Raw genomic sequence first — 22,710 nt, 5'->3', positions numbered from 1 at the left:
GTAAAGAGAACAGAGGGTTTTATTATGCATTCAAGAAAAGCGACAAGTTTCTTCTCTCAATTTTTCTGCCAACACATAATTTGCTTTCCCTTTTCTTCAAGATTGAGTTTGATATTGCAGTCCAGGTGCCTTCAGACCTCAGCCCGGCATTGGTACTCAACAGGTCAGAGCTGAAACGTCTGCAGGAGCGAGTGAAGCAGTTGGAGGTTGAAAAGCAACAGCAGGCAGAAGTCTACAATCAAGCCAGGCAGCAGCATATCAGGCTCCTTCAAGAACGCAAGGACATGAACTCTGAGATTCAGTGTAAGACCCAAGTAGAAACAAAACCAGAGGGCCCCCAACTAGCAGAACCCAGATGCACTAATCAAATTATTTTGTGTTTCGATGTAGTGCTGGAGAAACTTTGCAACCAGCTAATGATGACAAAGTTTGGCAGAGAGGTAGATCTGGAAGTTCTGCAGACGCTGTCTGGTAATAGGACAGTTGAGGAGTTGAAGCAGGAAAAACTCCTTCAAGAAGTTGCATATGCCAAAGACATCAAACAGTGGGATGTACGTGGACCTTTGCGTGTGATAGTTCGAGCAGTCCATAAAGATTTGACATTCACCTCTCGTCTATGTTTGTTTACATGCATGCTTTTCACAGGTCAAAGTGGAAAAAGCTCGTCAGGCTCTGATGGAGATGACAAGGAGTAACACAGAACGACTTCTCTGCTTGAATAGTCTCTTCGAGCAGAAGAAGGAGCTGGAACAGAAACTCGATGCAAGGCAGAAGAAAATTGTGAGTTACCACATTCGCACATTGACATTATGCAGTAAGTAAGTAAGGCTTTGGGTATACTGTTCTGTAATTTCAGTTAGACATTTCTTAATTTGGACTGTAGACTCATAACATTTGGGTTTGATATTAAAAGATGGTAATGGAATAGAGGGACTTAAAATAGACCGAATTTTTACCAGGCATCCTAATAAGACTCTGACCGGCTTTCATAAAAATGCCCAAGTATTAAGGTTCACTTTACACCGTCAACACATTTTTTCTTGCTAATACTGTATATGTGTGTTCTCAGGGAAAACAGCTTCAAGGCTGCAGAAGGCGAGCCGACAGAAATGAAATATTGAGTCTTCAAGAGCTGGTGAGAAAGCAGTCGCAGCAGATGGAGAATCTCAGTAGAGAAATCAGCCTTCTGTCCCATAAAGGACCCTATGACCTACCAACCAGTCAGACTAAGCTGCCTCCACTTGCTCATTTAGCCAACCCAACAGTACAGACACACATAAGGAAACCAGGTACACCAAATGTTAATCTTAGAGACAGGAAGGCATACAACTGAATGTAGGGTCACAAAAGGAGAATTCCTTAAGGTCATCAAGTAGCTACCCAAATGTTCTCAGCATTATTATTTGCTAAATTGTCTAACACAAGTTGGATCACCCACTGATCAGTTTTTCTCATGACAATTTTTCATTCTGATTAATACTGTCAAAAATAAATGTTTTGTTATTATTTGTTTAATTTCTGCTATACCACTGATTACAATTTTGGTTTCAAGTGTGTTTAAGAGAAACATTTTCTGCACCGGCCAATAAATTCATGCCTACCGTGAGAACCCTATCGCATGATGTCAGTTTTTTAGAAAGCAATCCACATCACAGAGTGTACAGCCTCATCATATGATGAGTAACGGTGGCTGCATATGTTGCCATATGTCAGGAAAGCAAAGCTCAATCACTCTTTTTTTTTTTCTGACTGTGCATTAGACGAGACTGTTCAATGATAATTTCTAACGAATGACCATCACGGCTCACCTGTTTTCTGGGTTTGGTCATGTGATGTTCACAAGCTGAGCCCTCAGACACTGTGATATCATTTTCAGTCGACAGCAAGTGGCAAAACAAGCCAAATTTGTCGCCCTCTGAGATGGATAAAAACAAGTGAATTTTTCAGCTTAATTCATGTTCCATAAAACTATAGTGATCAGAATATCATGTTTAGTCTAGTAGGGTCACAGAGAAAATATTATTGTTAAGAACATTTTGACTTTCTTAGGTTAGGTCTCCTACTTTTCAGTCTGTTCTTCTGTTCTTTTATTTAGGTAAAGGAGTTGAATGTGAACAACCCTTACCAAAAAGATGTATATTTAAGTATGCTTGAAGTATACTCAAAATTAGGAGAGTATACTTCCAGTTTATTTTCTTGTACTTTCTGGAAGTATACTTCACCAAGTAAATGTTAAGTGTACTTGTAACCAAGTATACTAAAACATATACTAAATGTTTACTTACTGTAGTATAGTGGTGCCAAAGTCCAGTCCTTGAGAGCCCCTGTTTTCCATGTTTTTCTCCTGCAGTGCAGCTGAATCTAATCAGCTAATCAGCAAGCTTTGCAGAAGCCTGGTAACGGTCCTGGTCATGAATCAGGTGTGTTAGTGGAGAGAAACATGGAAAACAGGCTGGATAGGGGACCGAACTTGGGCACCCCTGCAGTAGTATATACTTAGAAGGCACTTGCTAAGGAACCAAAATTATAGGTTACATTTATTTTAGTGCTGTCAAAGTTAAAGTTTTAACAAATTAATTAATCACAAAAAATTATCGCATTAATCATGAATTCATGTATATTAATCTCACTATTTATTTTGACCATAGATTATAACCTTTAGCGTGACAGCGGATGGCTACGTTTAAGGTAGCACAGGTTGTGTTTGAGCAATAAACACAACTACATGCATTAAAGTAAATAATTTAATAAATGTTTGCGTATCACATTTAGAATATTTGTTTATGTCAAAATATTGGGGTATTTTTTTTCCATTTAAAATTATGCAAGTAATTAACTGATTTGAAAAAGAGGAGGATGAGTGTGTGCAGTGGTTCGTCCTCATAACATTAAATGTCGAAAGAATTAACACATAACTGGTGCTCTTCAAATTTGGTGGGGAAAAAATGTTGAGAAAAAAGCCTTTTTTTACTAAGCGAATAATCGTGATTAATCAAAATTGTAAGATGTGATTAATCTAGAAAAAAAAATCTTTGACAGCTCTAATTTATTTATTAAGCCCTAAAGATCATGTGGCTGGATAGCCTAGAGGTTAAGGTTGCTACCTTTAGCACCAGTGTTTGCTGGTTTGATTCCTGTCAATTCATCACTGGCCTTTTTGCTGTAAACTAAACTGTGGACATAAGTGTACCACAAAACCTTCAAGTATACTTAATAGTGTACTTAAATATACTTGAAAGTATGCTTAAGTATACTTATTAATATACTTAAGTATACTTTTAAGTGTTAGTGTTCCAATTTAGTCTCAAGGACTTTACTTAAAGAAAAATAAACATAAGTATACTCTATATTATGTACTTCAAGTATAGGCCTACTACTTTTTGGTAACCTATATTATCATAGGACCAGATCAACATTATAAGTAAGAAATTGTTGTAAATGTTCTATCTGGATAAATAGAGATTAAATTAAATGAACTTGTATGTTTACTTTTACTTATTTTTTTCTACATACATGTTTGTATATCTATAGCCTAATTATCTTTACTTCTTCAGTAGTGTTTTGCCATCTCCGTCTAGACTCAGTTTTTAAACCGATGGTTTTAAATTGTGGAAGTGTACGTAAGCGGTCATTGTGATCTTCGCGGTTTGTTTTAATTTGTCAAACACACACGCCCTATCCGCCCTACTCATCTAAATTGGACTGGAAATGAACTTCTTGCAAGCAACGACCTCCCCTGGAAGAAGAGCATAAGAAAGTGACGCTAGTTTACTGGTAATTATTAGTTCTGTTTTCTTTTACTAAGAGAAACAGAAGCTTAAGCAAAGCGTGACTCACCCTTTTGTTGGAGCTAAAAATGTGTTTAGTTTCCTTCACTTAATTTGGCTGTAGATCAATCTCGTTTCTTAGTATCCGTCTCATGCTGGATTATGATGCTATTGCTAACTGTGACGTCATAGACGTGAGAACCTGCATATGTGCGCGTCAAGACTTTTATGCTCAATTCGCCATATTTTTCCTCTCATGGGGAAATACGTTTGAGTTGATACCGGACCATCAATTGTAGCTGTAATTTAAATAATAATTATAATATTTTAAATATAATAAATCAACAAGCGTCATTTTTGTTTTGTTTTTTCCCTTTACCTAATGGCTGAGGTTAGTTTTGTTCTACTTTGTATTACTTATCAGTAAATTGTAACAAAACAATGCTTTAAAAAATTATTATTGAACAAATATTCATATATGATCAGCACCGTGGCGCATCCCAACATACGAAAACATGTAACTCTTTTGTAGGCTACACACAAGACCTGCTATATTGCTGAAAGTGATTAGTACAGAGGTGTGGTTATTGTGATCTACTTGTATGTCAACAGCCATTGAGGAGACATTACTCTTGTGATCTACCAAGCCACCAGTCCGTAGACTTTTCTGGAAATAGTTATGATTTATAAGATGTGTTTGTGAGAATAGCAACATTGTGTCTCCTATATGCTATTAAAAAAAAAAAAAAGACAAATTGAACGATTACTGAGGTATGTCTCTCTTGCACAGGAAGGCACAGAGTTGCAGGATGAGAAGGAAGAAAAGAGTGAAAAACAGCTTTTACCTGTTGACATGTGCTACAATTATGAGGAGCTGTGCTCCAAGCCATTCATCACACCAGAGTCTGACATACCAGAGAACCTCATGTTCCTCTCGTAATTTTTTTATAATTATTTTAAACCCAAAATATATTTATATAATTGGACTTTGATGCCATGTTATTTCTATCTTAATTTGTTTTTCTTGAAGTCATTCATTTGGCTACGACTGTGGCCGGAGAGCAAACCTGCAGCTGCTGGATGACAGAACTCTGGTTTATATAGCTGGTCAGCTACTCATCCTGCTTGATGTTTGCACCAAGCAGCAAAAATACCTGCGCTCATGCAGTGGTGCTGGAATTGGCGCCATTGCGGTAAAGTATACTGGATAAGCTCATATCAGACCCTATTAACAAACCATATCTATGAAAACAGAATCTGACTGAACATAACAGTGATATATTTTGTGTTGTGGTGAAAAGAACAGTTCAAGTTTGTGCAATAAAAGCAATTATGTTGCCACCCGACTGGGGGATAGTGTTTAATAGCAAGAATGAAAATGAGAGCTTGTTCCTGCTAGTGATTAGCATTTGTTTTCACAGGTTAACCATGATAAAGATCATTTAGTGGTAGCAGAAAAGGGACAAAAACCCATCCTGATAATATATAAATATCCTTCATTAAAAGCATACCGCATCCTAAGAGGTAAATAGAACCACAATCCATCATTTTTATCATTTATTTCCCTTGAGGGCTTGTGTCCGATCATGTGTTTCCTGTGTCTAGATGGTACAGAGCTTGCGTTCTGCTCTGTGAACTTTAATAGTGATGGGAGTCTGCTGGCCAGCCTGGGCAGTGCACCTGACTACATGCTGACAGTGTGGAACTGGATGCAGGAGGAGGTCATGCTCAGGTGCAAAGCTATTTCTCAGGAGGTTTACAGAGGGACTTTCTCCCCATACAACCCTGGCCTACTGACATCATCAGGATCTGGACATATCAAGTAAAGGATACAACGCTTAATCCACTGAAAAGCTATATGCATAAATTTTTGTTATAGCCAGGTCCCACCTTGTAATTTTCATGGCTCACAATAAGGCTTAATACAGACTGTACACTTCCCTCCAAAAGAATTGGAACACTGAGGTCAATTCCTTTATCTTTGATTTATCTAGAATTAATATATTTGGGTTTGGCATTCAAATATTAATATATGGAACACAGGTAAATATTTCTAGATGCAAAGTAAGTTTTGTTGCACCAGAATAGAAAGAATAAGCAATAAATTGTGTGTGTGTGTGTGTGTGTGGGGGGGGGGGTGTTGCAAACAAAAAAAATATTTAAAACAAAAACTATTGAATATTCAAACGCGTTTTCTATGAAAAATAAGGCTAATGGGGAGAATACTGGAAAACCCCAAAATAAAAAAAATCTGTATTGAAAAATTAATCAGAGAACATGCAAATCTGTGGGTGTCAAACTGCAAGTATTGATGGGTTGACTGTTTCAAGTTATCACTAGAGAGGGTCGCTGTGGTTCTCATTAGTTCTTATTAGATGGGAAGTGAAGGAGGCAGACATTTCCCAAATATATTGTAAACTTCTTTTTCATGTGACCGATCATTTGCAGGCCAAAATCATAATAACATTAGTTGTAAAATGTCATAGTATGTTAATCTTTCACATTTAAATTCCTTCTCTCCCCAGGTTCTGGAAAATGGCCAGCACATTTACTGGTCTCAAATTGGAGGGGCTTATTGGCCATTTTGGAAAAACTGCAGCTACAGATATTGAAGGCTACGTTGAACTTCCTGATGGAAAGGTCAGTATCCTGCTGATCTTCTTTTTTTTTTTGTCAAAATGTGACTTATTTAATGACAAATACATTTAAGATTGATTTACAAAATTCTTTGGGTATTTTGTTACTCAATTACCTGATTATTGAGCCATCCATCTGCAGTAAGTGAAAGTCATACTCTACTGGGTTATTAAACCTGTTTTGTTGAAACAAATCATCTGTGTGCTTCACGACAACAAATTGTTATCTGACCACTGTCCTTCTTTTCAGGTGTTGTCTGGCTCAAACTGGGGCAACCTGCTGTTGTGGGATGGAAATGCTATTAAAGTGGAGCTCTGCAGCAAGGGAGGACATTGTTGTCATGCAGGGGTTGTCCAACCTTTTGCCTTAGAAGATGGACAGCTGATGACCTTTGGCGCTGATGGAATGATCCGGGTAAAATACATAGACAAATTACCTTTTGTGCCTTGTGTTCAATTCTATATTTAACAATGTCAAAAGCAGGCAATGCTGCATTTCACAATCTAATGTTAAACAGAAATTTCACTGCGCCTTTAACCCTGCAGGGCTGGGACTTCGAGACCATCGACGCTGCAGACAGTAGCAGCGAAAACAGCAAGTTTGAGTTGGAGCCCATCAATGAGCTTGCAGTTGGGCGCCACGTTTGCATCTTTTCAGTAGTAAAAAGCTCCCAGGCCGAATCTACTGTTTGGTTTGTGCAGGTCAGCAGTCATCAGACACTTACTAAAATATGTTTTTCACATGAGCTTTGCCCAAGTGAAATGACTGGTTTTCTTTGTGGTCTTGTAGGATTCTAATGGAGCCATTTGGAAAGTGGATCTTTCCTTTACATACTCAGTAAGGTTCCCCCATTCTTAATGATTTTAAAATTAAGACCTTTTTGAATACCCATCAACATATTTGCTGTGTATGATTTATTTGTAACATTTTTGACTAAAATGGCCAATCTGCCATCTGTCTTTCAGTTCCAGTTTCTAGTGTTTTGTGCAAAATATCACAACATACCTTATATTGTATATCATTGATTTTGTAATCTGATTTGGTCAAACCTTCTGATACCCGCAGTTTATTTAAAAATCCAAATTAATGTTGAATTAAAAAAATCACCTCATACAATTTACATAAGCAAACACTGACCCTGATCTAGCGGAAGTGTTTACACTGATATTAAAAGATGGTTTTAATGTCTCTGTGAACAGACTCCTGATCCCGTGTGCCTGTATTCCAGCCATGCTGGGCCTATCAACGGCCTTGATGTCTCAAAGAATAGTTATCTCATGGCCACAACTGCTTTGGACCGTGAGTTGGTATTTCTAATCTATACTGTACAATGTTCATACATACCTGCATACAGACATACATTGTACCTTCCTACCTGTTCAACCTTCCTATTTTTGTCCAGGTTCAGTCAGAGTCTTTGACTTTTTGGCAAAAAGAGAACTAACCTGTAGCTTCTTCACTCGAGGTGGAACTGCTCTCCACTGGGCCCCACCTTCGGTAAGTGGAACGGTGCGGGATTTGTTCCTTCCCAATAACGAGAGACAGACACAGATTAAACTGCCTCTTTTTTTTGTCCATCTCTAGGTGACTCAAACTGGAAGTTTACTAGTGACTGGCTTTGAAGATGGAGTGGTGCGCTTATTGGAGCTTTATGACCCCTCAGGCCTTCAAATAGTAACCAGGCAAAATGTTGAGGCTCAGCTGCGCCTCAAACAAGCCTTCAAACCTCATAATGCCACTGTAACCACTGTCGCTTATGAACGTAATGGAACGGTCTTGGCCACCGGGGTAAGGAGTCTTAACTTCAATGGAGCATTCGAGAGTTAATTATTAGACTTCTTCGTTCATCTTATGCTGACGTAATAGTTTCAATTGTTTCGCTGATCTCTCACCTCTACCTTAATCCTCAGAGCTCAGACTGCACTGTGTTCTTCTTCACTGTTGGAGAAAAATATGAGCCGATTGGTTTTGTCTGTGTTCCTGGACCAGTACAAGTGATGGAGTGGTCACCTCCTTCCCATGTAAGTCTGTATTTCATTTTGAAAGACAGCACAATGGCTTTTTTTAAATATGCAATTAAACAAATTCCTATTTTTACCTAGGCTGAAAAGAGTCTCCTAATCTTTTGTCTAAGTGGTCATATTGTGGAGGTACCGTGTCCTGACCCTGAAACTCTGCAGACAGCCACATCTTATCAACTGCTTGAACTGCCCAGAAGAACCTTCCGCTTCAAAAGTATCAAATCTCGAATCAGGGTATTACATGAATTAGATTTTATATTTTTTAACATCAAGTTAAATAACACTTGGGAACAAATTTGTTTGTGGTGGTATGTCTTATAAGCTGTTTTTAATTAATTTTTGGGTGCAGAATTCAAAGCTGATCTCAAGTTTTTGAGCTATAGGATCCCAGGTTTCATAAAAAAAGAAAAGAGAAAGAAATGTGTATGTATGTAAATAAAACACCAAGATGGAATAGTTACAATTTACCATATTTTTTCGCACTATAAGGCGCATCGGATTATAAGGCGCACCTTCAATGAATATATGAATATATATGAAACAACTTTTTCCATATATAAGGCACACCGCATTATAAGGTGCATAGAATAGAAGCTACTGTAGTGGCTGGGGTTGCGTTAAGCATCCACTAGATAGAGCTTACTTAACCAATATTGATCCGCATATAAGGCACATCGGATTATAAATCACACTGTCGGTTTTTGAAAAAATTAAAGGCTATTAGGTGCGCCCTATAGTGCGGAAAATACGGTACAAGCTTTGAAAACTTAAAAAAAAAAACAGCATAAAATTAAATAGAACTTACATTGGTATGCCCATAGTTACAGGGTGAAGAGAAAAGTTGGCACAGCACAAATCCTCTTAATTCCGACTATGATATGCTTTCTGTTTGCATATATTGATAGTACTTCTCAGCGTCTCAATTGTGACTGCACAAACAAGTTGCAACGTCACTATAAATGACTTAAGCTAATCAGTGGAATTTTGCTTATCTGGAAGGTTAACTGTGGAGAAAAAAACTTAACATGCTAGAAAAAAAAAGTGACTGCAATTTTGTAATCAGCATTAACATCAGTTTTAATCAGCATCAAAATCGAACTCTTTTTTTTTTTCAAATTGTTCCCCAGTGTAATCATATTCATGTCACTCTTTTCTGTGTAAAACTAAAATAAAATAAAATACTGAGTTGCATGCGTGGTTTTCAGAGAGAGGAAGAAATAGCAAGACGACAAGAATTAAAGGAACAGCGAATGAAGGAACGAGAAGAAAACGACATGATGGACGAAGAGGAGGAAGAGGAAGAGGAGCCGTTGCCCCGTATTTATATACCTGACCCTCCAAGTCCTCTTTACTGTGGTTTCTTCTCCCAGGCTGGCCAATTTTGGCTCTCAGTGGTTCGTGTACAAAAACTCAAAATAACAATTGTTTTTTATGACCTAAAACAGAGGTGGCCAAGTTCGGTCCTCAAGAGCCACTATCCAGCCTGTTTTCCATGTTTCTCTCCACTAACACACCTGATTCATGATCAGGATCGTTATCAGGCTTCTGCAAAGCTTGCTGATGAGCTGATCATTAGATTCAGCTGTGCTGAAGGAGGGAGACATGCAAAACAGGCTGGATAGGTGCGCTCGAGGACCGAACTTGGCCACCCCTGACCTAAACCATTTGCATCCACCACATATTCATAGGGAAGTATAATTTATCGCACAGCAGGATAAGCAGTATTCTCTTTCAGTGGGGTGGCTAGAGAGTACTGCTTTTTTTTAGTGTGAGAATTCTTGATGATAGGTAGCAGTTCCTTACCGTCTGTGCTGCTGAATTCAAAACAGTTTCAATGATTTGTCTCTTCTTTAGGGAGGATTTGACTCCGGTTTCTTGTACCACTGTAAGTTTTCTGAGAATCAGGATGAGAATTCAGAAAAATGTCCGGTGGACCCGTTTGACTTCCTGGCTATCCATAATGCTGATGGTGACCCCATTTGTTCAGTCACCTTCAGGTATTTTTTTGTTAAAATTCAATTAGGTGTGATAAATGAATAGCAAGACATACTTTCTGTAGTTTTCATCAGGTCACAGTTATGTTTGGTTATTTGTGCCACAGTTCCAACAGGCAGCTGATGCTGTGCGGCATGCACTCAGGCTCCATCAGAGCTTATCCTCTGGATCCTGACGATGACGCCTTAAGCTCCATGCAGGCATACTGGGAACTGAGCATTCACGACAGCAATTATGGACACCTGCGGCACATCTGTTGTAGCCATGACGACCAGTTTGTGCTGACAGCAGGAGATGATGGCAACATCTTCTCCTTCAGCCTGCTTCCTCATGAGGAGCTGCAGAAAAGCTTGCAGAGGAAAAAGGCAAAGGTTCCTTCACCAAGGGTGAGTGAACACTTTCCGGGAAGAACGTCTTTTTAATTATTCTGTAGTTAAAAATTGGAACAATTCCTTTGTTTTTGCTGTATACTGAATACATTTGGGTTTCAGATCAAAAGCTGAATATAAGACAAAAGAACTCCAGCTTTTATTTCATGGTATTTATTCAACCCAGTCAGGACAGAGCACCTTTAGTTTGAAGCTACCCGCTTTTCAAGTGAATAAAAGTATTGGAACAGACCTAAACAATTGACTTGTAGTGAATAACATTTTGGCATAACTCTTATTTGCAATAACTGCATCAAGCCTATGACACATTGACTTCATACCAGACTGTTGCATTCTTCATTTGAAATGTTTTTCCAGGCCTTTACCACATTCTCTTTCAGTTCTTGTTTGTGGGGTTTCTTCCTACTAGAGGTAAAATACATTCTCCATTGGGTTAAGGACCAGTGATTGACAGTCTACCCTTTTCTCCCTGATGAAGTCTTTTGTTGTGTTGGCTGTGTTTTTTGGGTCATTATTTTGTCCTGATTAGTTCAGATTATTTTTGGGGGGGATAAATTGCGATACAAAATAGTTTAGTAAACTTCAGAATTCATTCTCCAACAGGAAGTTAATCCATAATTGATTCATTGGCACCCATCTTTCATCATCAACAGAATCTAGCTGGTAAACGCCCCCCTCTGTCATTATGACGAATGCCGGGACTCAAACAGTCCTTTGTGCATCAGTCAATCCTAAAAACTAAACAAGGAGCTTTGTAAAAAACACGCAAAATCAGTGAGACCTTAACAGTAGTCGGGATTTTGTCTTTATTTGTTTGACTTGAATGTGTTTATGACGATGCTCCTGTTTTAATGCAAATACAAATTCAGATCCTGTATCTGACAAAAAAGTATAACTATCTATCTATCTATCTATCTATCTATCTATCTATCTATCTATCTATCTATCTATCTATCTATCTATCTATCTATCTATCTATCTATCTATCTATCTATCTATCTATCTATCTATACATCATTCTGCTACTATTATGAGTTATATTAAGCACAACCCAAAAAACAGAACCAGTTTAGGATCACGTTTTAGGTCGTTTGCGCGAAATGTGAGTGTGTATGTGTGCGGAGTCAAATGCGCAGGTCCACCCCCACGTTCAGCCACCCCATCTGCGCTCTGCAGCCAGGAGTTACTCCACACAGGTGTAAGAAAAATGGTTGAATGTTGATACATGAGTAGTTGTAAAATGTTAATTAAAAGTGACACAATGTTATTCTTCTAACAGGTGGGTATGGAGAATGAAGTGTTACCCAAAGACATTGATGATCCAGCAGCATACAGGTTGAGTATGAATAAACACTCGTGAAATTTTGCAGTAGCCATGCCCTTGTTAATCAAATTAATGTTTCTTTTGTGGAATACAGCATTTCATATTTTTACATTTAAATTATGCAATGTATTGGAATGAATCCTTAACTTTAAGGTCGCCATTTTCGTAGACAGGTGCATGTGGTGCTTGGTGTAAAAACTGGTGCATTTCCATGCCGGAGTGAATCCTTAACTTTAAGGTCCCCATTTTCGTAGATAGGTGCACGTGGTGCTTGGTGTAAAAACTGTTGCATTTCCGTGCTGGAGCAAATCTAGTTTACCATATTAGGAGATTTGGCAAACACCTCTGTGCCCCAGTGGGTTTTTCCGGTGGACCGAAGGCATTTTAAATGACATGCCACCGGCGCACCCGACTATTTGGTAACAGAAACTAGACTAGCCTTTAAACCGGGTGAACCAGGTCAAAGTTGTGGCGCAGGTGATGTAACGCAATTTTGGTGGATTTTATTCAGGTGCGGGCAGACTCTCAGATTCTGTGATCCGCTGATATGTGTGGTGGATGTCATCGTATTTCTCAATTTAAATATGACAATGACATCAACATGCATTTAACTTTCTGAATCATTGTAGAAATCCATCGATCCATCATCTGAATTAATTGAATGCATAATAATAATAATTATTATCATCTTGAATATATTTTTTAAAGTAAGGGGGTAGCAGCCAGCTTTACATTATCCGCAAGTAGAGACTGAGCTTTTTGCAATCCCTTACAAATATACTTTGAGCGCACAGATCTCCTGTATGAATTCCAGCTTTTCCATCACACTTCCAACATGTAGACCTCTTCTACGCTGAATTTGAAAGGAATGAGGGGAGCTGCTTTGATTGCCCTAGAATCAAGTTGGCTGTGTTTAGTCCCCCAGTCCCACAACGGCATAAATACCCATTTCCAAATGCACAGTGCACACGTCTACAAAAATACCAAAAAACTCCACCCATGCACACAGTTAGATTGCACTTTACACTGAAATTTCACTGGGCATGACAATATGGCCCTTAAACTCAGATTCTCCCTCCTTCCAGTATAGAGACGGCCAAACAGAAGGTCGAGAAAGACCGGCAACGTCGGGAAGCTGACAAGAAGATTGTAGCCAAACGGAAAAGACTTGCTGCGCTCCAGAACAAGTTTAAAATACTACTGAATGACAACCTTAATCTGCCAGAACATATTCAACTGACTCCTATGGTATACATGTAGACACTCGCTAGGGAATCAGTTAACGTACATATTTTGTATAATTATTGGACATAAATTATGCTATTATTACATGACAATAGTGTGCAGAGCTTTATTGTCTGCCACTGCGTTATACATGAATCATGGATGTACTGTATTTTTACCACCTGTCCTTTGGCTCGCTTCACATAGGCCAGTAAAAGTCTCTTGGTTTTCTTGTAAGTAGCAACTGCTGCTAGACCAACGTTTCGAAGAGCAAGCTGAGAGAGAGAAAATCCGACGATTAGACGAAGTCCAATACCAGATGAGCTGGCGAGAGGAGCATTCCCATTTAGCGCTCAAAAAGCTACAAGACTGGTACTGTACTGACTAAATCACTAATAAGGCTTGGTTCACATGATAACCTTCCTTTCACATACTGACACAACATCCAGCCTGCAATCACAATGAAAAGCCTTTTCGGCGTTTGTTATTTCCAGGTTCGGTGACTCTTCAGAGTCCAACATTGTCACTGTGTTCGCCATTCGCACTGACCACAGTGTCTCCACCTACCGTATTCCAAGTCTTTCTTCAGCCCAGCTCGAAGAGGACAGCGCTTCTGATGTTAATGGGTCCGATGTGGTTGAACGTCAAAAACCCGTAGACGAAACTGAAAAGGACAGTAGTGACACAGATGGTGAGAGAGTTGTTATGTGTTTGTGTTTTTTTGTAACGCGCGGTGGCTGATCAGCCATGGACGGCACTGCTGGATAGCATAAAAATTGGAGAGCAAACAAAGGGACTGGAAGTCCACAGGTTTACTTTATTAATAATAATAAAATAAGGCTTCTTGGTATCACGATTAGGCGTACAAGTCCACAACATCAAATACACTGATGACCAAAACACAGAAGTGCTGCATAGGAATAACAAAAACAAGGAGGCGCCTTGTGGTGTGGTGCCATACTGCAGACTGTTACAATATGTCAAATACATATTTTATTGTTGATGTGTGCTCCTCAGAGGAAGAAGCACCTCATACCCCTGTGACCCGTGCTGCGGTACAGGTGGCAGACCGGCAGGTTGAAAGGCTCCAAAAAGCTGCGGAGAAAGCTGAACAAGCACGAGCCAAGATTGCGAAGAGGAAAGAAGAATGGGACAAACTGTGAGTGGTATCTAACAAAATTACGGCTCTGGGCTAGAAGAGTTCACCTTAAGATCATACTCTAGCTGTAACTCATGGGTTCCCTTTGGTATCTCAGTTATGCAGAGAAGCCACATAAGGACTGTGAAGATCCACTTGATGTACAGGCCATCTGTGAAGCAAAAGAGGGCATTGGAGACTTGAAACTTAAAACAGACAAAAACTTCACCGTGCCAAAACATCTACGAATGAGTGCAGTCAAAAAAAAAGTTGAGATGATCCACCTGGAGGACAATGTAAGTCACATATAAAATAAAAACGAAATGACATTCACAGCAGGTTTTTCTAAATGATTGCATTCATCCCACCAGATTCGTGAAAAACAGATTGAGATGAACAAAGAGATTGTGACCTTGCGGGACTCCAAACTTCTACTTGTATCAAAACTGCAAGCCCAGGTCAAACAGCTCCAGAGGGTCCAGAGTTGTTTGCCATCACAGTTCCACTACCAGCCAAACCCCGTGCCCACTCTACGAGCTGAGGAAGTACCAGAGAAGAACCTACGATGCACCCGAGCCATTCTCGAGAAATACCGGGAACTGAGGGAGAAAAGGTGCCAGAGACATGTTTCACGTCAGTAGTTTGAAAGAAGCTGACTATTGAGAGAATATTTGATATATTCAAACAGGTTAAAGAATAAAAAGCTGGAGGATGAAGAGGGTGGGATGAGTGTGGTGGATGAGCTGGAAAAGGAGATTGAAGGATTGGAAAATATATCAGATTTATCAGCAGAGGAGACCGCAGGGGAGGAAGGAGAAGAACTAAGTGTGGAGGAACTGCAGAATGTGGACAAGGACGCATTGCTTGACATGCAGGATGTTCTCCTGGAGCAGGTCTGTTTAAGTTTTGATTGAATCTCAAGATCTTTGGCCGTAATCCATGAATTTATTGTTTTCTTCTTTACTAGATGAAGAGCTCGGTGGATCAATTTGATAAGGAGCACATGACGTGTCTTGAGAAAGTACAGATGCTGGACTGGAAGCTAAAACTTGGCAATCTCCGTCAGTTGACTCTCTATCAGGAGCTACTGCTGCTCAAGGAGGTGGACAAAAGTGAAAAGATTCTGCAGGATAAGCTTGACAAACGTCTGAAGGAGGAGGATGAGCTACTGGTGAGAAATCATTTGAAAGGTCATTTTTATCTTTAATGCTTGCAATATTATCAGTGACCACTCACTCGGTTGACCTCTTGAGGGAATGTCAAAAAGATTTGAGTACACAGCTGTGGAGTTTTTTCTGATGGATGCGAATGAAGGTCTAATCTGTCCAAAATGGTTTCTAGTACTGTCTCTGCTCTGCCTAGCCCATGTGACAATGTGTGACCCGATGGTCTCAACTAGATAGGATGATGCCATGCCAGAAGGTCAGGTCACAGCGACACAACGGCCTAGCTAATTATTAAGAGACCTAATCTAATACATTCATAAGTCATTTTCAAGTGTGGACCGTGCCTGTAATTTTAAATTTGTATTTCTCACTTCAGAACCTTTGCTAGATTTGCAGAATTTGACACAATAGTGTTTTGTTTTGTTGTGTTTGTAGCATTCCTCTGTTGGATGAACCCAAGCAAACCTTAGTATCGTAAAGCAGAGGTAGCAAATGAATCACCTGTGGCTAAAGCCAAACCGTGGCAGGGACCTAGAATTGCCACCTCTGCCTTTAAGCACGTAATTTCCATTGTGTATAATGCAGACGTGTTTGTCCCTTTTGTAACAGTCTGAGCTGGAGAAGTCTAGGAAGGCGCTGGAACTGAAACGTAAAGATATTGCAAAACGGCAGGAGAAAGACAAATCAAATACTGTGGCCTTCCATGCCTTGCTGGGCGATGACAACAACTTTGAAGAGTATCTGACCAAAGTTTACAAGAAGAAGATAAAACGTACCAAGAAAAAGGAGGACGGAAGTGAAGGTAATGGGATGCTTTGATCTTAGAATTTGACCTGTTTGTTAAAATGATCAAATCATTTTGCAGATGAGGATGAAGATAGCAATGATGACTTTGACGATTATGAAAACTGGGATGACGACGACGATGACGATTGGGACGGATTAGATGGAGATGGAGCTGTGGAGGAATGCCCTTCAGGTCAGGCTGTGTAGATCCTCAGTCATCCGGGTCATGGTAATCTGCAAAGTTTGAATCAAAGCAACTGGACTGTTTGTGTTAGTTGAAGACGTTCCACCAATCCAAAAGGATTCTTAAATTCTAAATTTTTGGTGTGGCATGCCCTCAATGTAGGTTTGTGGGTGTTTTCCCTGGAAGTGGTCAACATAGGGTTTTGCTCAGTGTGCTTTGTAAAATGATGCCCATGCCAGCAACAGCATTGTGTTGTTGGGTTCATTGAAAAGAGCTACAAAATTTCATTGATTTAATGCGAACTATTAAATTGCTCAACTAAAATTTTATAACCAGATTAAAACCTCCTAAGGTTTAGTGGCCACATACGTGGACAGCACTTTGCATGTAAAAAACTGCTTGGGCCTTAGGAGGTTAACCCATTTGAGTAATATTAGATTTGAAACATGAGTCTCAAAGGTCACATGTGGGGTTCCACAAGGTCCCATTCTTGGACCATTTGTATTCACTATCTACATGCTGCCCCTTGCTCAGATTATAGAGGATCATAATTTCTCCTATATCATATTTATGCAGATGATACACTTTACATTTCAGTGTCATCACATGGCTATGGACCAGAATTATCTCCAGCTCAATTCAAACAAGAAAAAAAAGAAGGTCCAAGATCAGTCTCTATGTAATTGAAAGGTACAAATCAAGCCAGAAATCTTGGTGTAATTATTGACCCAGACCTGGATTTCAACAACCACTTTTCAGATATTACTAAATATGCCTATTGCAATTTGAAAAACATAGCTTGAATTAAGGGTTTTCTGCCTCAACAAGAAAATGTCTTCATGCTTTCACTATCACTATACTGGCTTCATGTTAGTCAAAGAGGTTTTAAAATCTTACTGCTGGACTATAAACCTTCTAAATGGTCTTGGACCAAAATACATGCAAAATGTATGCATTAGCATCCAGACCCCTCAGGTCTTCTGGTACTATTGTTTGTTTCTGGTTCTGGGAACACAGCAGCATTTAGTTCATGTAGTCCTCACCTGTGGAACAAACTCCCGGAATACCTGAGGACTGCTCAAAATGTCAGCTCATTTAAATCAGGGCTGAAAACATTATTGCGGGGTGGCCAATTCCGGTCTTCGAGGGCCGGAGTCCTGCAGATTTTAGAGGTTTCCCTCCTCCAACACAGCTGATTCCAATGAACAGGATCGTTATCAGGCTTATGCAGACCTTGCTGATGAGCTGATCATATGAATCAGGTGTGTTGGAGAAGGGAAACATCCAAAACCTGGACTACAGCCCTCAAGGACCGGGTTTGCCCACCTTTGCGTCTCATGAGTCCCTCTTTTATTTTTTAATCCCCATTTGCACACTCTCTTTTAATTTATGTAGACTGAAGCAGGGTTTTAATGTTTTTGATCAAATTATTTTTAATGATTTTTTCATGTTTTTTGCCATTTCTTAAATTTATTGTTTCTTTTTCTGTAATGATTTTAATGTTTGATGTAAAGCACTTTGAGTTGTCTTGTACATGAAATGTCAAGTCAATTCATCTTTAATGTACAAAATGTGCATTGCAAGTAATCTTGCCTTGCCTGGATTTAAAAGTTCTGATGGACCAAAATGTTTACCTGTTGATCCAAAATAAAATTAAAGATGCATTGTTGATCAAAGATAAATAACAATAGAGTATATATAATAATAATAAAATTGAATTTGATCATATCTAAATTATTTTAATTGTTTTATTTGTCTAAGTAAACCTTAATTGGTAAATGTATCGCTGAAAGTCACCATGAGACAGGTAAAAAATGAAGACTTGTTGGTGTGTCCATCGAGACCTACAAATAGTAGTAATAATAATAATAACAATACATACGTTCTCAAAGTGCTACAATAATAAAAATGTTAAAACAAGTGAATCTAGCTAAAGGTCGCAGGAACACATAAAACTAATTTATAAATGAAAATGTCTTACAAAGAAAGGTTTTAAGTGCATTTTTAAAACTAGTATAGTAGCAATAATTACACTAAAAGTATTGGTGTGCCACAGGGTGTGACCCAAAACTGTTTGACGACATACTGGAGCTGCGTGAACGTCGCCTGGACCTGGAGGAGCAGCTGGCAGAGGAGAAGAAGAATGCCGAACAGCTGGAGAAGGAGTGTGACACCTTCGTAAAGAAGGTCAGAGCAGGGCCATGCGGAAGGCGGGGCCAATGGGACGCCTACCTTGGTGTCTTTTGGTCAATGAAAGTAATGATTAAAGAAACACTAAGGAACTTTTCAACCTTCAGCAAATATTTTCGTAACTTTTTTGCAACTAGTTGAATGGTACCTTTGCCATGGCTTGAGAGCATCTGTATTGCTTTTACTGGCACTAAGCAACTTTGAGGAGGGTGGCAGGAACCCTGCCACACACACACACACAAAAACACCCACAAATGTGCTTATTACATTACGGCATACACCACTTCCCCCTTACCCCATTTGTTACGAAGACTGAAGTCAATCCAAACGTCTTTGCGTGATTACTGTTGTCATGGCAGAAGCTGCAAAACAAACGAAGAAATTATAAGTTTTGTCTGGGTAAAAGGACAGTCAAGAATCAGCATTGGCCTGGCTTTCATGCGCTGGCGTGAGGTCAAAGACGGTGCTATACGCTGGTCCTCATGGGAAATGTGGTCTTCCTTCAAGCAAAACACTACTGCTATTGTCCATATGGAGCCGCCAAAATCTATGAAAACTGAAAGTTCTCCAGTTTTGCTTTAAAATACTAAGTAAACTAGTAAGATTTTTTTTTATTTCTTATACTGTATTAGTAAAATTCCCTAGATACACTTGTCAAGAAAAGTTTCAGAAAATGTACTTGATACGTTCAATGAAATTACAACTCGGCTTTAGTCAATAACCATTTTGACAATTTACTGTAGTGAAAAAGTCAAGGTTTCAATAACCACTAATACTGTCCGTTATAATAGTGAGCTCTTATTTCCTTTTTTGAGGGGACTTCTTATAAGCAACGCACAATATGATTGGCTGCTTGCAGAGTTGAGTAAACAAACTGCCTCTTTGAAGATAATTGGATGCGAGTGCCTTTTTTCTGCTTCTCTGCGAGCACGGAGGAGGCGGTACAGAGGGAGGTTAGAGGAAAGAGACACATTTACAGTTACACAGGTGCCTTTTGCATTGTCCTTTAAAAAAAACACCTGTACACGTATGTGCCAGCGTGTACTAGTTAGCCCAAAGGACAACATGAGTAGCCCACCAGTTTGTTCTAAAAATAACTCACCAGTGATGAGACACTGACTTGCTTTTAAGTGTTAAAACAGAAGAATATTTATTTATTAACTCATGAATTCGTTTTGTTGTTTTTTTTTACTTTACATGGTACATGTTTCGTAATGTACCAAATATTCTATATTTTGTTTAAAAATAAAATATATTGTGTTAAATGAACAAAAAAATGCTGTTTTATTTACACGCATATTTAAAAAAGGACATTTTAGATCAGTAATCTTAATATTATGGCACCACGACATTTTTGCTCATGTCATACCATCAGAATCTAATAACAACCCATGCCTAATTGCAACCCAACATTTTTTTGTACTCGCTAATTTTTGAACTATGGACTTGCAGATGAAATCAGTGAAAATTAGTCTTAAGGCAGCAGAGGATGACTTGGAGGAAGTCAACAGAGAGAAACAGCAGAAAATGAACCAACTAGATGTTGTGGTTCCTCTTCGGCTGCACCAGGTTAAGAAAACGTGTTGTCGCAATGATTTATTATTAATTTTTTTTAAGTGTTCACAGGCGTCAGCGATATTAAGTCATCTGTTGTCTGCTGGTTTTCAGATTGAGATTGACATCACTCGCCAAGAACCTTCGGACCTCAGCTCGGCGTTGGTGCTCACAAAGATGGAACTACGACGGCTGCAAGAGCGAGTGAACGAGTTGGCTCTAGAGAAGAATCAGCAGACAGAGGTATACCATCAGGCCCGTCAGCAGCACATCAGGCTCATCAAAGAACGCAAAGAAATGGCCAATCAGATCGAGTGTAAGACCAAAAAAAAAACACCTGAAGGCCTCCATCTCCCAATTCTGGAATATTCACTTGAATTTGTTTGTAATTTTGGTGCAGCGCTGGAGAAGCTGTGTCACCAGCTGATGATGACAAGGTTTGGCAGAGAGGTAGATTTGGAGGTTCTGCAGACCCTGTGTGTCAACAAGACGGCTACAGAGCAGAAGCAGGAGAGAATGTTGCGAGAAATTGCAAATGCCAAAGACATCAAACAATGGGATGTAAGCTCAATTTTGCTTTTGTGTACGTGAGTCTTCTTGGATAAATTTCACGTTTCTGTTTTTTTTCTGTGACATTTAGAAAAAAGTACAAAATTCTCGTGAGGCTCTGGTGGTGATGACAAGGAGCAACTCGCAGCGTCTCCAATCTTTGAATAGCCTCTTTGAACAGAAGAAGGAGCTGGAGATGAAACTTTACACAAGACAAAAGAAAATTGTAATTAAATTACAAATGTGCCACCCTCAAATGTGTTTGCATGTTCTCATGATCAGTGCTCCTCAAACATTTTCCACCAAGTACCACCTCACATACGCACCAACACCACGACCAACATTGAAATACAGAAACACAGCAGGTGTAAGTGTTCATCAAAAGTGACACATAGGTTTTATTCCTAAAAGTAAATGCAATAATATTGTAAGCCACGCTGCACCATTACAGGAAAAAAAAAAGTGTTCTTAAAAAAAAAATTAATTTGGAATATAGTGCAAATAAAAGTAAAAAAAAAAAAATGTTTCAAGATTAAATGGAAACATACTGAACTTAAAAAGTAAATTAAATAATGCAGTGATTATTTTGCTTACCACTAGAGGGTGGTATTTGGGTTCCCCACTTTGAGAACTGGTAGATGTATGAAAATTAAAAACAATGTCAACCGCATTTTGATATGAAGAAAATAGCAAAAATACATTAAACCAATCAACTTGAACAAATGTTTAGATTTTATTTTTTGGGGTGAATTAGAATCTTAGAGCATTTTATTGTTGTCATAAGAGGGGTGGCTCCAGGATTTTTCTTTCTCCCAGGGCTAAAAGTGGACTTAACCAATGCATAGGGGGCTGAGGAAATAATTTATAAATCTATTTTAGAAAATAAAATAAAATGCTGGAGGGGCTTAATTGAGTCTACACCGATTTCTGACAGGGCTACAGCCCCTGCTACCGCATCTCTGTGTCATAACATGTCAGACTGAACCTCTGTACTTGTGTGTGCTCAGGGCAAGCATCTTCAGGCCTGCAGTATGCGAGCAGACAGAGGTCAGATCTGGTGTCTTCAGGAACTGGTGAAAAAGCAAGCCGAGCAGATAGAGAAGCTATCCAAAGAGATCACCGATCATGGATCTTCTGGAGGACACATGCTTCCCGCTGGCCATGTTCATTTACCGCCAATCCCTCGTCGGTCCATTCCGACAGTCCATAAACTAAGCAGAAAAGGAAAACTTATACCTGGTACTGAGGACACAAGTGATAGTGAGACGGATGACTAAAAATGTAATTACATTTTTCATTATTATAGGCCTGCTTACGAAGCAAATCACTACTACTGCTACTGTTCAGTAGACAAATTGATGAAAAATTAAGTCCAATATTAATATTTGATCATTTCTATTACTTTTTTGTTTTTTTTGACTTTGCATTGCCAATAATTTATTAATGAAAGGAAATGTTGGAGATATTTCTCAACGAAATATATATTAAGTCATTCTGTTAGCAGGTGCAATATTTTCTTTCCCACCCAATTTAATTAAACAAAACATTGTATACAATCTTGGCATTCTGTCTATTGACCATTAAAGGTACGAATGTAACATCAGTTTCTTATACATTTCATATGTAGTCTCAAGAGTAATTTGGGACAATAGGTGCAGTATATACCTGTCCCGCGTCCCATCCAGTGTCCGTCGGGGTGGCTAAAGCTCAACCGCAACCCTAATGAGGAAGTGCTACAGAAATGGATGAATATCCATGACTGATTTGCTGGGGAGGAGCCACAAGG

General features: G+C 39.1%; 3 protein-coding genes across 8 annotated transcripts in view; 2 read left to right on the top strand and 1 right to left on the bottom strand.

Moving 5' to 3' along the window:
- LOC147162120 (cilia- and flagella-associated protein 44-like) overlaps positions 1-1,587 on the top strand; it is a 13,717-nt gene extending 12,130 nt beyond the window's left edge. For all 3 annotated transcript variants that reach the window (XM_086096342.1, XM_086096343.1, XM_086096344.1), the window contains 4 exons: positions 102-303; positions 391-551; positions 646-780; positions 1,070-1,587. In XM_086096342.1, coding sequence (XP_085952468.1) covers positions 102-303; positions 391-551; positions 646-780; positions 1,070-1,333 — 762 coding nt within the window. In that variant the 3' untranslated portion in view covers positions 1,334-1,587. The remainder of the gene's footprint in view (positions 1-101; positions 304-390; positions 552-645; positions 781-1,069) is intronic.
- Positions 1-3,953, bottom strand: part of pum3 (pumilio RNA-binding family member 3) — a 25,163-nt gene extending 21,210 nt beyond the window's left edge. Inside the window, exons 1-2 of one of the 3 annotated variants that reach the window (XM_086096351.1) lie at positions 3,838-3,953; positions 1,809-1,915 (exon numbers count right to left, since the gene is read on the bottom strand). The gene's annotated coding sequence lies outside the window, so the exon portion shown is untranslated. Of the gene's footprint in view, positions 1-1,808; positions 1,916-2,285; positions 2,302-3,837 lie in introns of those variants that run through there. The other 2 variants (XM_086096352.1, XM_086096353.1) reach the window with 2 other exon arrangements.
- On the top strand, positions 3,564-22,710 carry LOC147162118 (cilia- and flagella-associated protein 44-like). 2 transcript variants are annotated; one of them, XM_086096345.1, is made up of 34 exons: positions 3,564-3,774; positions 4,558-4,703; positions 4,798-4,960; positions 5,189-5,291; positions 5,373-5,589; positions 6,293-6,407; positions 6,654-6,818; positions 6,950-7,105; positions 7,194-7,241; positions 7,604-7,703; positions 7,807-7,901; positions 7,989-8,192; positions 8,315-8,425; positions 8,507-8,659; positions 9,631-9,819; positions 10,280-10,422; positions 10,527-10,806; positions 12,089-12,144; positions 13,219-13,381; positions 13,599-13,729; positions 13,852-14,048; positions 14,375-14,516; positions 14,614-14,791; positions 14,867-15,108; positions 15,184-15,388; positions 15,463-15,666; positions 16,271-16,463; positions 16,527-16,640; positions 18,688-18,818; positions 20,274-20,390; positions 20,490-20,691; positions 20,776-20,936; positions 21,016-21,150; positions 21,932-22,710. In XM_086096345.1, exons 2-34 carry the CDS (start codon positions 4,621-4,623, stop codon positions 22,199-22,201), a joined length of 5,166 nt encoding a protein of 1,721 aa, XP_085952471.1. In that variant the 5' UTR covers positions 3,564-3,774; positions 4,558-4,620; the 3' UTR covers positions 22,202-22,710. The 2 variants fall into 2 exon arrangements, with proteins under 2 accessions (XP_085952471.1, XP_085952472.1); XM_086096346.1 differs by lacking the exons at positions 4,558-4,703; positions 4,798-4,960 and having other exon boundaries at positions 3,729-3,774.

This window comes from Leptonotus elevatus, chromosome 15 (genome assembly GCF_054856555.1).
Source record: "Leptonotus elevatus isolate MCC_2025b chromosome 15, RoL_Lele_1.0, whole genome shotgun sequence".
NCBI classification, from domain to species: Eukaryota; Metazoa; Chordata; class Actinopteri; order Syngnathiformes; family Syngnathidae; genus Leptonotus; species Leptonotus elevatus.
Note: the sequence above shows the minus strand (reverse complement) of the source record. Positions and strands in the feature narration are given on the sequence as shown.

What these genes read in the sequence shown, in the direction of transcription:
- LOC147162118 (XM_086096345.1), top strand. Translation starts at nt 4,621, where the DNA reads ATGTGCTACAATTATGAGGAGCTGTGCTCCAAGCCATTCATCACACCA. An exon ending in ATATTCAACTGACTCCTATG is followed by an intron (nt 13,382 to 13,598) that starts GTATACATGTAG and finishes TCTTGTAAGTAG; the next exon opens with CAACTGCTGCTAGACCAACG. An exon ending in AAGACATCAAACAATGGGAT is followed by an intron (nt 20,937 to 21,015) that starts GTAAGCTCAATT and finishes TGTGACATTTAG; the next exon opens with AAAAAAGTACAAAATTCTCG.